This window comes from Podarcis vaucheri (assembly GCF_965113315.1).
Source record: "Podarcis vaucheri genome assembly, chromosome: 3".
In the NCBI taxonomy this organism is placed as follows: Eukaryota; Metazoa; Chordata; class Lepidosauria; order Squamata; family Lacertidae; genus Podarcis; species Podarcis vaucheri.
This window is the reverse complement of record NC_138761.1, coordinates 31,253,828-31,267,151: the sequence shown is the minus strand read 5'-3', so window position 1 is coordinate 31,267,151 and position 13,324 is coordinate 31,253,828. Positions and strand designations below refer to the sequence as shown.

The following is a 13,324-nucleotide window of genomic DNA, read 5'->3' as shown; positions in this document are numbered from 1 at the left end:
GAGGTTTCTCAACTATCAACTTGGTTAGGCTCTCTTTAGGTCTCATCTTTAGGGAGATCACCGAAACATTGAAAAGCCACACAAAACAGAAGGCAAGGAATGCTGACAAAAGCAGGGAAGAAAGGAAGCCACCTTTCATTCATTAGTAATTAAAAAATGTTACCCTCCTTTACAATAACAGCTTATTTTGCAAATTTAAAGTTGGAAGTTGAGAAAGTAAGGGAAATAATTTTGGGTGATTCTTGCCTAGAATGCTTCCTCCAAGCAATAATATATCAACCTACAGAATTAATAATATGAGCATCTCTTAAACAACTGGGTTGCTTCCTTCTACTGTCCAATTTTATAAATAACTATAACTAGTTTATCTTTAAAAGTTGGCACTTAAGGGACACAAATCCATAAAGAATGTTTCCTCTCCATTCAACCCCAAAGATGCACAATGATAGGGTGGCAGTGGCAGAAATGTGCTGTCATATGCAGCATGGCTCTCCGTCATATCTGCCATTACCTTCTGTGCAATACAGAACATTTATGAACTCAAACCAATCATTGACAGGGAATACACTGCTTCCTATTATAAAGTATTTCATAATGTTTTGGCAGCATCTTCCGCAAATTGTTTTGTGATGTAATGGGGAAGAAAACAATTGGGCAGTTCTATCATATGCATGTTTACTAAGTACTAAGGTCAACTGAGTTCAACAGGACTGACTCCCAAATAAGAGTGCACAGAATAGCAGCCCTAGCAAAGTATGTTTTTTATTTTATTTATTATTATTATTATTATTATTATTATTATTATTATTATTAGTTATTCTTTCAGCTAAAACTTCATCACACACTGTCTGCTTTCAAGGGTCCCAGGCTTGCTGAGAATTATTCAATGTCTGTTTAGACATCATTTAGTATCTTAAAGTCCTATGATATTTCCAACATCACATGAGGAAATAAGCTGTGGAGCAAGGAGCAGTGCAGTGGCTTCAGCCTATCAACTGGAATGTGACAGGAGAATGGAAATATTTTATCACCGCAAAATGTACTGCTTATACACAATACATCATGTTTACGTGGTCCATAGTTAGTTACCCTCTGCAGAGCTTCTAAATCCACTGGCCACCCTACATCTGAAAAGTCACTCCCTAACCAGAAGCATTTCAGGGAAGGATATTTGGCTAGGAGCTGCCGTAAGAAGAAAAATCAGAAACAAATTCCAATCCTGGTGTGCATTCCAGAAGCATTTTGTAGCCTGCAATGCATGGCTAAAGGGCAGCAAAATGATCAACCATTGGAACTTAACTTTAGTTTTCTATCAAGTAGATTTTTCAGCATCTAAGATGTTAGGAGCTTTCTTGCCTGTGATAGTGGGTGGTGGTGGTGCACACACATGAATGTGTGTGCTCACACACATACGCCCTGGGGACTAGGCAATGCTATTTTAATCTTTAACACCTACAAAAGTTAAGCAGGATGACACACTCCTTTTCATTCAGAGCCCACAATTTCACCAGCAAGTGGAAAATGTGACTGCTGGCAAGCACTAACATCCCGAGCAGCACTTTCAACAACGATACATACATGTGCATAATGAAAATGTAATGTGGTCTTCCAGTAACAACATCTTTTAGGGAAGCTTACTACAAAGGTTGATAGGATGGAGGGATCAGTTACTAAAAGTATAGAAATGAGGGTTCATGGTCTTTCCAGCATATAATACTGGGAAGAATATGGACCACGACATCTCAAAGGAGTGGTCAGCAAAAGGAGATTTACATATTCAATGTATAAAATGCCAATTGAATACTAGGCAAAATAGCATTCATGTAGATCATCCCTTCCTGATATGTAAACCACTTTCAAGAGGAAACCACCCCCCACTAAGTTTGCTCAGATTGCTAAAGAGAAGCTTCACACACAAGCTCTGTGCTGGGGAGCAAGCTTTGGGTTTGCATGCCAGGCAGCACATTGCCCATAGAATAAAAGCCAACACACACAAACATTCCTAGGATACACCCCTTGTTGTGAAGCAGATGAATGGGGGCAACTTACTTATGACTCTCAGTGTGTGTTTGTGTGTAGTGTCCTTGGTTCAAACTAAGCAGCCTGCAAGCAGAATTCGAGTAAGGCATCAGTCCAAGGCTAACTCCCACATCTCCAGAGTGTGTTATATAGCAATCTTTAAAAAAAACATCCTTCTGTTTTTGTTTTATATATACCATGAGTGGGCAAGCTTTATCAGCCCAAAGGCTACATTCCCTTCTGAGCAACCTTCCAAGGGCCACACGACAGTCGTGAGCAGGGCCAGAGGCCAAAGTGGGCAGCGATAGGAAAGTAAATTTCACTTTTTGTAAAGTAGGCTAAGTTCCTGCCCCTCTATCCTCCATCTAGGGAAGCAAGAGTTGTCATCAGAGTTCAAGGAATTTGAGGACACAATGCAGCCAAGAAAACACACTCAAAAGGAGTGTGAAGCAGGGCCAGGAGGAGGTGTAGCCTGGGGAGAGTTTAGAGGGGCAAATAATTAGTTATTGAGGGCTGCATTCAGTCCCTGGGCCTGAGGTTCTCTGATGCATATACTCTTATTAACCCCAAAGGATTTGCCAGCACGTTTTTTTATTTTAGTATTTGTAAAAAGCAGAGGCGTATGGCAGAAGTGCATATTAGGCAGTTGGCAAAGTTCTCAGAATGGCAATGTAGGATTTTACTACTCAATGAAAGATAATGCTTGAATATACATAGTTGTGGGGTTTTTTAAGCTGTGACCTTGCAAACATTTAGAAGGGAGCGGTTTCCCAAAGTGGACTTGCTGAAGTCTAAGAACTTGCAGAATCATAGCTTGTTTTTTGTGTTTTTTAAAAAGTTATTTAAACTTAATAGTATAGTATTTAAAAGAGAAATGGGGAATTTAACTCATACATAGTATTTTTTAAAAGACAAATTATTTAGAGACTCCTCTGTTTTACATATTAGTTTAAAGGCTTTCAGAATCATAAAGCTTTGAACACAAAGGGACCTAGCAGCGAAGTATTAATCGTGGCTCCTCACCTTGAGGTGTCAGTTCTGCCACTGGCTTCGCCTTCACTTGGATCCCTCAAAACAAAGTTAAGGTCAAGATTTTAATAAATGGTAAAAAAAAAAATGAGTCAAGAAAACCGGTTATCCAGAACAAAGTTAAAATTACTTTTGAGCAAATAGCACGAAACCATCATTTACTAGTATTTTTTAAAAATAGTGTTTTTCCAAAGCTGCAGTTTACTTTCTCCCTATGAAACTTCAGTTTATTTTTACCCTGGCTGGGTAACTTCAGATTGCACCTCCCCTCCCCCCTTACACCGTGAGCTTAAAATAGCCACGCTCAAAAGCCAGAAGCCATACGGCAAGTATGCTCCATTCTTTCCTTTCCCCACCCGACTTTGTATTAGTGGCGAGAGACCACCACTGCAGTCAGCAAGGAACTTATCCAGACAGGGGTTCTTACTCACGAAGATGCCTCAAACAGTTCGCTATTAGCATTTAGCCGTGTGCTTTGCCATGCCCTTAAGTCATAACACAGCAGCACATTTGCCAATTGTGTTAGTTATTTGCAAATTAAGGCCTATTGGATACCACGTAAAAACATACTAAAATTTTCTACCTCCCAACTTTAACAGCACTTATTTAAGGGCTCAAAGACACCACTTCTTGCAACATCTGCAGAGTGTTGTATAGCCCGTCCCACACAATAGTCCATCATAATATTTAAAATGAAATCAAATATACAAGTATATCAGACCTGTGTAGCATGTGACCCACCTAACCAATATGCAGCCCATCTGCTATGTACTAGGCCACCAACAACAGGTGAGGTCTCTACCCTTTTCACAATGGATCAGCATGCTTATCTCTAAGCCAATTTGAATTTAGACTTTACAAAACCCCATGAGCTTTCATACCATTCTCCTCCCCACTGCAAAGTCAACAGGCCTATGGGAAAACTGCACATCCCACAGGCTATTTGCGCTTGGCTCACTGTATACCAGCTTACCAGGCTCCCTTCTGCTTGCTACTGCTGACCAGCACAGGCAACAGCCAGTTTATTTTTATTTTTATTTAATTTTTTTGGCAACAGCCAGTTTAACTAGAGTGCAAGGAAGACAGTTCTTCTCCAGCGCTGCTTAAAATCCAAGCTGGAGAAGAACTAGTATATGTGCACCATAATTCTCATCTTGAATTCGACAGGACCATTCTGAACCAGTAAACCCTGTATTTCTAAGTCAGAAAATAGAAGTCTTGGCACATCATTTTTGACAACTATCATCTTTTGCAATCCCAGGCAGGCACTAAAAAGAGGGTTTTTTCATGCTTCTTGTGGGCTGCTTTCAGCTTGGTGGGTCACAAATTGTGCAGGGCTGATCTACACAGAACATTCCATAAACTCACCAGAACACTTTGAGAACAAGCAGCAAATAATTCTTTCTAAGGTATCAATCATATGCTAGATAAAATACGCTTTATTACAGTATTTTTTTAAAAAGTACTTCTGATTCCAGCACATATTTGTACACTACTGAACACTTTAAGTTGTAAGTGAAATGTATTTCTAAATATATTCAATTAAAAAGAGACAATATGAATGCAAGCTGTGAACATAACTTAAAATTAGATGTAGCTGTTAAAGAACACAAAGATGACATGACTTTTTCCAAGTATCTGCACATGTGGCGCCACAATGTGTGAAATCTGATGAGTTGTCAAGTGAGTTCTCTATTTAACAGAATCATGGAAAGAATTTCAGAACTGGAAACTGCCTTATTATCAAATGCCACTGATAAGGTTCACAGGGCAACAAAGTGACTAGCAAAACTCCTAGTGATTTTAGTGAACCTCACCATTACCATACAAAATTTTAAAGGAAGTTACAGGGCTCTGGATTCAGAAAATGCCATTTCAAAATGACAATTACACTTAAGATGCTAGCTAATTAAGTTTTAAGTTAACATTACGGGGCCCAATGTACACCCCAACAGGTTACACGTTAGGCTGTGTTTTTGGATTATAATATCAATAAATGTTAAACTAGAGTCCTTTTGAAATCAGTAATATCTTTAGTTCTAACAGCAGATGGATATTGTCAAAACAAACAGTGTTGAATGGGTCAAGATGAATGGGGAAATTAGTTTTTTTAAATAAATAAATAAATACTTGGGGCTGCTCCAAGCAATATGAATTTCCTACACCCTTTCCCTGTAGGAAATTGTCCCATTAAAGAGAGAGAGCACATGTGTATTTTGCTACGTTTGTGCCTAGTGAGAAATCCAGAATTGCAGCATGGTCTCAGAATTCGGTCACCGCCTGTCATGAAGGATATTGCAGAGTTGCAAAAGGTTCAGAAAAAGGCAATCAAAATTATGACGAGGCTGTAAAACATCCCAAGAGAAGGGTTGCAACTTTTGCAACTTCCTAGTTTAGAAAAGAAGTTGAGTGAGGTGGGACATGATCGATAGGGAGAGGGTCCCCCCCCCCTTTATAATACTGGAACCCAGAGTCAGTCAATGTAGCGGAATGTTGGAAGACCCAGGAGAGACAAAAGAAAGCACATCCTCACATAGTAAAGCAAACACAGGAGTTTGCAAGTAGAAGATGAAGTAAACGGCCATCAACTTGGACAGCTTTAAAAGGGAATTAGACAGATTTGTGGAGGAAAAAGCTATCAATAGCCACTAGTCATGAGAGCATTAGAGGTGGTATGTTTCTAAATACTAGTTGTGAGGGAACCCAAATGGAGAGTGTGCTGCTTGTGGGGTGTGAGACTAGCTGGGTCTTTGGTCTGGTCAAACAGGGCTCTTCATATGTTAAAGTGTCCACATGCCAAAAATGATGCTCACTGCACATGATGGTGCACATACCATTTTTTCCACACAAATGAAAACCCATGCATGAAATTAGTAACATTAGAACCAGCCTTTAAGTGCTAGGATGCCTGTCAACATTTTCAGGGACACTAGCCAAAGAACCAAGTTTTTCATACCTATTGGATTTGAACAGTACAATTTATTCAGTAAGTTTTTGATTTTTTTAAAAAACGACATGAATACAGAAAGCTGTCACCACTACTGTATCCTATCATCTGATTTTACAACGGCTTAAATGAGGGGGTTCCAAGCAGTTGCTCATCCAGGCGCTTACAAGGCTTGCTTCTAACAATGTAACGTCCCATTGCACCTTCCATGTTACCTGGAAATGGAAATGACGGAGGGTACTAACCTGCGGACAAATTTGGAAGTTATTTTGCTTATAATGCCAGTTGACGTCCCCCTTCTAGTTTGAGCAAACGTGCCTGTTTCGTGTGACGGTGAGGCAGGTGGCCCGTTGTAAGTGGCATTGCGCCGCTCCCGTAGCTGCTCACCATGGAAAGTGCTTCGGCTCGAACTCCCTCGAGGAAAACGGGTTCGGTCTGGAGTGCTAGTACTAATACTGTGAGCGGATGGGGAAGCAGCAGGTGCCCTTTGAGTTGCACTGCTGGAAAGCCAGAAGTACATTTGAAAAGCAAGGGAAACAGAAAGAGCCAAGTCATGAGAAACCTTCAATATGACTAGCACATCTCAACATGCACTATCTTGGGATAACATGAGCCGTACATTTTTATGTACAAAAAGTCTCTAAAGAGATGAAGAACAGTGGAATATTTTAATTCAAAATAAGTTTGTAGAAAGAGTAAAAGCTTGGGAAAAAGAAAATGCATCTTCTGCAACAGATACATCAGGTCTTGCTGCTATTTCAGAGGTTACATGGGATTTTTCATTCTAATGGGAAGAGCCGAAATGGAAGTAGAAGAAAAAGCAAGAAGGAGAAAAGGGTTTAGTGGTATTTGATATTTGTGAGTAAATTTTTTGTCATGATAAAGTGGTGCACTTAAATACACACACACACACACACACACACACACACACGTGTGTTGGTTTTATATGCATGAGATGGATAGGATTTGGGGCTAGAACTAGAAAAAACAATTCCTACCTCCAAAGTCTTATTTAGTGGTTACAGCAGGCTTCCTCAAACTCGGCCCTCCAAATGTATTTGGCCTACAACTCCCATGATCCCTAGCTAGCAGGACCAGTGGTCAGGGATGGTAGGAATTGTAGTCTCAAAACATCTGGAGGGCCGAGTTTGAGGAAGCCTGGGTTAGAGCTTAGACAAAGACTTGGGAGACCCAAGTTCAAGTTCCCACTCAGCCTTTAAGAAGATCTAGGGCCAGTCACTATCTCATAGCCTGATCTATCTCAAGGGACTGTTGGAAGGATAAAATGCGGAAAGAACTCAATGTATTACTGTTGTCCTAAAACTGGGGGTGGGGGACTCCTGAGCTCCTTGCAGAAAGGATAAGGCAAAATGTAACAAGCACCTCTTTCTTTCTCCTACCCATTCTTAGCTTCTTGTTTCTCAAGGGCTCCTTTGCATCCTTACTTCAGCTGCTTTGCCTCTGACTTCCTGCTTCTTCACTTACCTGCCTCACAGGGCCATTTTTCAGTCTGATTTTAGAAAGTTACTCCTGTCTCTTGGGCAACTATGAACCATCAACCCCAGACAAACTGTTGACTTGTCCTTCACTCACACCGACAGCCAACATCCTGCCTTCCAGATGTTGTAGGCTACAACTCATATCAACCTAAGTCAGTCATGATCATTTGTCAAGGAACATGAGTAGCAGTCCACACAGCATGGGGAGGGCACAATGCTGGCTTTTGGTGAACTAGAACAATCATAGTTTCATTCACCAAAGCAGTTAGAATGTTTGTGAATATTCCAACACCATCACGTAAACTCAACTGATTGATGCTAAAGGCTTCAGTATCACAATATACAGTAGACTGGCAGAGCCTAGCACTTCTGATGTTGTGCCTAAATACCTATGTTATGCACATTTGTAGAACATCTGACCATGCAAAGTACCACACAAATGCTACATATTGAAAAATACCTTGGTCGATAAGCTTCAGTGCCATCTTTGATAGTTGGGAGTGTAACTTTTATAGGGTGGCCAGAGGCAGACATGGACTTCTGGTGTCGAGGTCGTGCTGATATTGCCGAAGAGACAGCGGAGCCAGTAGAGGAGGTACTGCTTGCAGACATTTCTGTTAGGCTTTCATCATAAAAACGAAAGCAGGAAAAGGAATATCTTGAGATAAAATGTTCTAGTAAATTAGTTGCATGTGGAACCTTTGAACTACTGTTGGATCCTTAAGAAAAAACTGATTTAGCCAAGACATGGTCAACAACAGCTTCTACTGAAAAATGTCTTAAGATTGCTTTTCTTTGGCCCATTCAGGTAATGGACATACACTTTTAGGATTCCTAACCCAAATTAAAACATATGAAAGGAACTTGCTCACTGGTGTGACCCTTTCTGTACTTGCTGGGAACAAATGCAGAAAGAAAATAGAAATTAATAGTATTTATAGATATTCAAGGGAAAATAGGTGGAAGCAAAAGAATTTTGAACTTTTGGCCACTCATCAAAACAGCACAGAATGCCTCAATAAAAAGTAATTAATCTCTCACCAAGTCCTATCAATTTGCATAAATAAAGAAAAGCAAATGCAACTGGCTTTCCTGATCAATCACAGTAAATGTTTTGTACTCATCTGCACAGCTACTCTTGATGAATTATCTCTACCATTGTATCCGATTAAAAGGCTACTGGTAGCACTTTAAATGAATCCTCTAGTAATTTCAAAGTGCAGAGAGAAGAACAAGCCACAGCATGTATTTCAATACAAATAGAATCAACTCGGGAAGAGCACAGAAAGCAACTATTTAACAAGAGGGACAATACGGGCAAATGGAATTAAATAATTTCAGTATTCAATAATTTTTCTCTTTGCTGCTTCCCAGAATCTCCTTCATGATACCAAGGTAGAGATTTTTAGGTATGTGCAAAATTAACAAGCCTAAAAACCTCAGAAACAGTTTTGCCTGAGTTCCGTGCGATTGCCATAAAACTTAGGGATCAAGCTGTGCCATCATAATGATTAAGGTTTTAAATGATAATTTTAGGTTATATGTTAGTGACTAAGCTTTAATTTATATATTTTTAAACTGTTGCTATATCTGCATTGTCCCTGTTATACCTAATTGCAAATTCAAATGTATCCCTATCGTGCTTTATGACTTCCTTGATATTGTACGTGAGCTGGAACTGGTCTGTGACCGAAATAATAAAATTCATTCAGTTTTGCCTGAGGCAGGAGAAAGGGGCACAATGACAGCTGACACTCAGGGAAGAATGAAACAGGCCACAACTCTACTGAATTTTGCTTGACATCTTATCATTCTGGCCAATCCAGGGCAGGGACCAGAACACAGCGGCCTAAAGAAGATACCGTATTTTTCGCTCTATAACACGCACCAGACCATAACACGCACATAGTTTTTAGAGGAGGAAAACAAGGGAAAAAATATTCTAAATGAAATAGTGGATATATGATTTTTGTGGTTCATGCTGTGGCCACAGACATGTGATCTGACAGTGAGTTTGGAGTAGCCCAATGCAAAAATCCTGAGGTTCCATGTGGATCCATGCTTTGTAACCACGGAGGAGGAAAGGAAGGGGAACCATGGATCCTCTGCTCACGACTGCAGCAGATCCCCCCGCCACCCGCAGGCATTCGCTCCATAACACGCACAGACATTTCCCCTTATTTTCTAGGAGGAAAAAAGTGAGTGTTATGGTGCAAAAAGTACGGTAGATGCCTGCCCAAGCCTAAACATACCCAACTTTTCTGGAGACATTTAATAGCAGAAGACTGTTATAGGCTGGTCAGCGATACCCTAAACTCTGGGGGCTTCCTTTTCCCTCTCTAGTTGCAAGACCTGCTTAGGCTGAGTTTCTGTTTCCAAGGCTTGCTAAACTATGTTGAATGTGTACATGAAATGTTCCTTTAAGTACCAGAGCAACATGAAATCTTAATTTCCGCATGAAACAGGTTCAGTACCTGTTGTCTTTCCCATTCTGAATGGCAGAATAGCGATCTGTAGAGCGTTCACAGACATAGGTATTTCTTCGTGTCATGCCAGTCCCAGAAAACACATTATTCTAGAAAAGACAGGGAAATACAATTATTATTAAAAATACATGACAGAGTAAGAATGCCTAAATATACAGCACATTAGCGTATGTATACATTCTTCGATGCATTTGGGCATCGCATGTTATTTAGCCATGCATTTTCTAATTTACGTTGACTGGTAAAAATGTTGCTCTATTTTCTGTTCTAATAGACAGGCCAAAAGACACAATATAAAAACACAGAATATTCTGATGTGCCACAATTTTAGCAAACAATAGACTAGAGACACAATCCATTTTTCTGAAGAAGAAAACAGCAGCTGTCGCACACAGATGAGCCCTGAAATTGCTATTCTACTGCCCCGTTAATTCAAAAACAGTTTGAAGATTTGCTAAAACAGCATTTTAAATGAGAAACAGTACTTCCCCCCACCTTCAACAGCTCTCTCGGGGTGGTGGGGGGGCAGGTGTGGAGACAAAACAAGAAAGTATAAGCAACCCAGATCTCCTCCTTTTAAAATGGTCTTGTGCAAAATCCTCAAAGTGCATGTTCAGTTCATGGGAATCTGGAGAGCATGTTGGTGCTTTTGAGCTGGTATTGCCTTCTAAAAATAATCAAGGTGCACTTTGAACTCTGACCTTAAGCCACAAAGCACAAACCTGGTCCATGAACTTAGATCAGGCATAGGCAAACTCAGCCCTCCAGATGTTTTGTGACTACAACTCCCATCACCCCTGACCACTGGTCCTGTTAGCTAGTGGTGATGGGAGTTGTAGTCCCAAAACATCTCGAGGGCCGAGTTTGCCTATGCCTGACTTATATAAACAGATGGGCAAGTGTGAAAGCGGAAGCACTTCTACCATGCCTACAATGTAGCGTGCAGTGTGACTTTTTGCACAGACAACTTGCACAATTCTCTCCCGCATTTAAAAAGGGGGGGGGGAGGAAGCTGTGCATCATCTATGCATACAACTGCACCGTACAATGCACTGTAACTGTGGTGGTAGCAAGAACCATTATTGTTTTCTCACCTCTACTGCAAAGAGGCTGCTTAACAGAGTGTGTATGACCTATGGCATTGTTTCTGTTCTCATCCATCCTATTTCCCTCACCGTAGAGAACTATGCACAAGAGCAATATCATCTAGTGATACTGAGTCTAGCGTATGTGAGCAAGGCCAAGAGAAGAGAGCTCTGTTTACAGACTCAAATGCTTAGGTATTATTTGAGAAGAACAGGTTTTCAAGTACTGGGAACTTCTAGAGCCGAATTAGCAGCTACAATGAATATAGCGTCCTGAAGGGAAATGCAAATTTGTATAGCCCCTGGCAAACAGCTTGTAGTATTATTTCCCAATTGCCTTGGATCAACTTTCCTCACAGGGAAGAACACCAATTTCGATAGTCAAACATTCACATATTAAACAGTTAAGCTGCAGTTTCATTATATAAGTGGGTGGTTTTTTTAAAAAATGAAGAAGCAGGCCTGCAGTGGTGACAATGAGTTCAGAGAGTGAAGAAGCAACCAGGGCAGTGAGAGGCAATGAGCACAGTGAAGGAACAACCCACAGGGCACTCCAGCTGAAAAATGCCAGGATGTAACATTACCTGCAAGTTCCTTCCTTCAGCAACCCAGGAGCCAATTGTCACACTCAACTATTCTCCCCCCACTCCTGTTTTTTTAAAAAAGTATTTAAATGCTGGACTGGATTTCTGAGCCCATTTCTATTAGTGTATGCCAGCATTTAATCCATTTGCAGAAGAGAATCATGTAGTTAATACAATAGCAAAATTGTTATCGTGGTACAGAAAACATTTGACCCCGTCAGTGAGCAAAGATCTTTCTTACACTTGGAATAGTAGTCGCTTTTTTCCTTTCAGGGCCCACCAGTGGACTTGCGGCCATTTCACCTTTGGACCCCACTGTAGTGCTGCTCAGTTTACGTGACACATCTTTGTCCCATTCCTCTTTGTGTTCACTCTCCACACTGTTTGCCTGAGCTCTTTTTGAATACGAGACAGCGGGAGGAATCGATGGGCCAACTGTCAAACAAAGGTAACATCAATGAGATGGTGCTCTCTGTATCACCTTCAATCAGTCTGCGCTGGTACTAAAAATAACATCCAAGGAACTAATTCAAATAAGATGCTGGTGCCACTTTACGAACCTGAGATATTGTGCACAGAATATGCCTGAATACAAATGAGTCATCAGTGCCTTGATTGAATAATTCCACACACCTTTAAGCTTAATATTTACTATTTGTTCCCCGTTAATTTGCTAATATGCCATCCACATTGAAAACAATACAGAGGCATACTTTAAGGTTACTCGACTGGCTCCCATTCAGAAGCCTTCAATGATACAGTGGGCTGCCACCTCATTTGTGGATCCATAATACAATAATTTCTCAGTTACAGCCAACCAATTTCCCAGCGAAAGTGGAATCATTACCATCAAATCCAGTTACAAAATCAAGAGTTTTGCATAACCAGCTAGCAATGAATGACATCACTTTCTAATCATATCTAATCCACTTTCAGAAATTGCTAAATTATTTGCCACACAGTTTTCCTTGTGGCAAAGAGTTCCATAGCTCAGCCTTTCCTCAAATGAAAGACAGACATTTGCACCTTCACTCAGATTGCAAGGTGTTGCTGGTGCTGGCACTGGCACTGGTGCAAACCAAAGGTTATGACATGGCTGGGAAGTCTTAGCTGCTAGATAAGGGTAAAGCAGAGGATGCCTGGATTCCATTCAAACATTTCTCCTTCCACTGGGCAGATGATTGGTGCTGTGGTACACTTCACTAAGGAATTCCTTCTAGCATCAGTCAGCTATGGAAGGGAAGTGAAGAGAGAAGGGGTTTCTAGCTGCTCCCAGTTCACCTGAGTGTGGTTTCTGGCTCCCTACATCATTCATGGTTCTCTATACTGGGACACTGTCTCCCTCCTTTAAAGCAAATCAGAATATTTTTTCGTCCAGTGTTGTTGAGACTGCAGTACCTAAGTCACAACCCAGAATATCAGAAGCAAATAGTCATCTCCATAACCGAAAAGCAACGTTCGACAAGCACAAAGGTTTAAGAGATTGTTTGCTTTCCATACAAAAAGCAGGAAAGCCTCAAGTTGCCCACAGGGAACCAGTCTTCTGGGCTGTGGCCAATGGTTCACAATTTTATTCAGGCATATGGCTGTTCTCTCTATGGAAATAAACCCATCCATATCTTCTAATTAACCTTTCTTGAAAAAATTACTGCACTGCAGATATCCAAGCTCACGT

General features: G+C 40.7%; 1 protein-coding gene across 5 annotated transcripts in view; it reads right to left on the bottom strand.

The window, feature by feature from the left end:
- The window catches only part of MARK1 (microtubule affinity regulating kinase 1), a 69,808-nt gene that overhangs the window by 2,241 nt on the left and 54,243 nt on the right, over positions 1 to 13,324 (bottom strand). For 3 of the 5 annotated variants that reach the window (XM_082217495.1, XM_082217496.1, XM_082217498.1), the window contains 5 exons: positions 11,891 to 12,084; positions 9,969 to 10,069; positions 7,955 to 8,116; positions 6,241 to 6,495; positions 3,043 to 3,087 (listed from right to left, as the gene is read on the bottom strand). In XM_082217495.1, the coding sequence (XP_082073621.1) occupies positions 3,043 to 3,087; positions 6,241 to 6,495; positions 7,955 to 8,116; positions 9,969 to 10,069; positions 11,891 to 12,084 (757 nt within the window). The remainder of the gene's footprint in view (positions 1 to 3,042; positions 3,088 to 6,240; positions 6,496 to 7,954; positions 8,117 to 9,968; positions 10,070 to 11,890; positions 12,085 to 13,324) is intronic. The other 2 variants (XM_082217497.1, XM_082217499.1) reach the window with 1 other exon arrangement.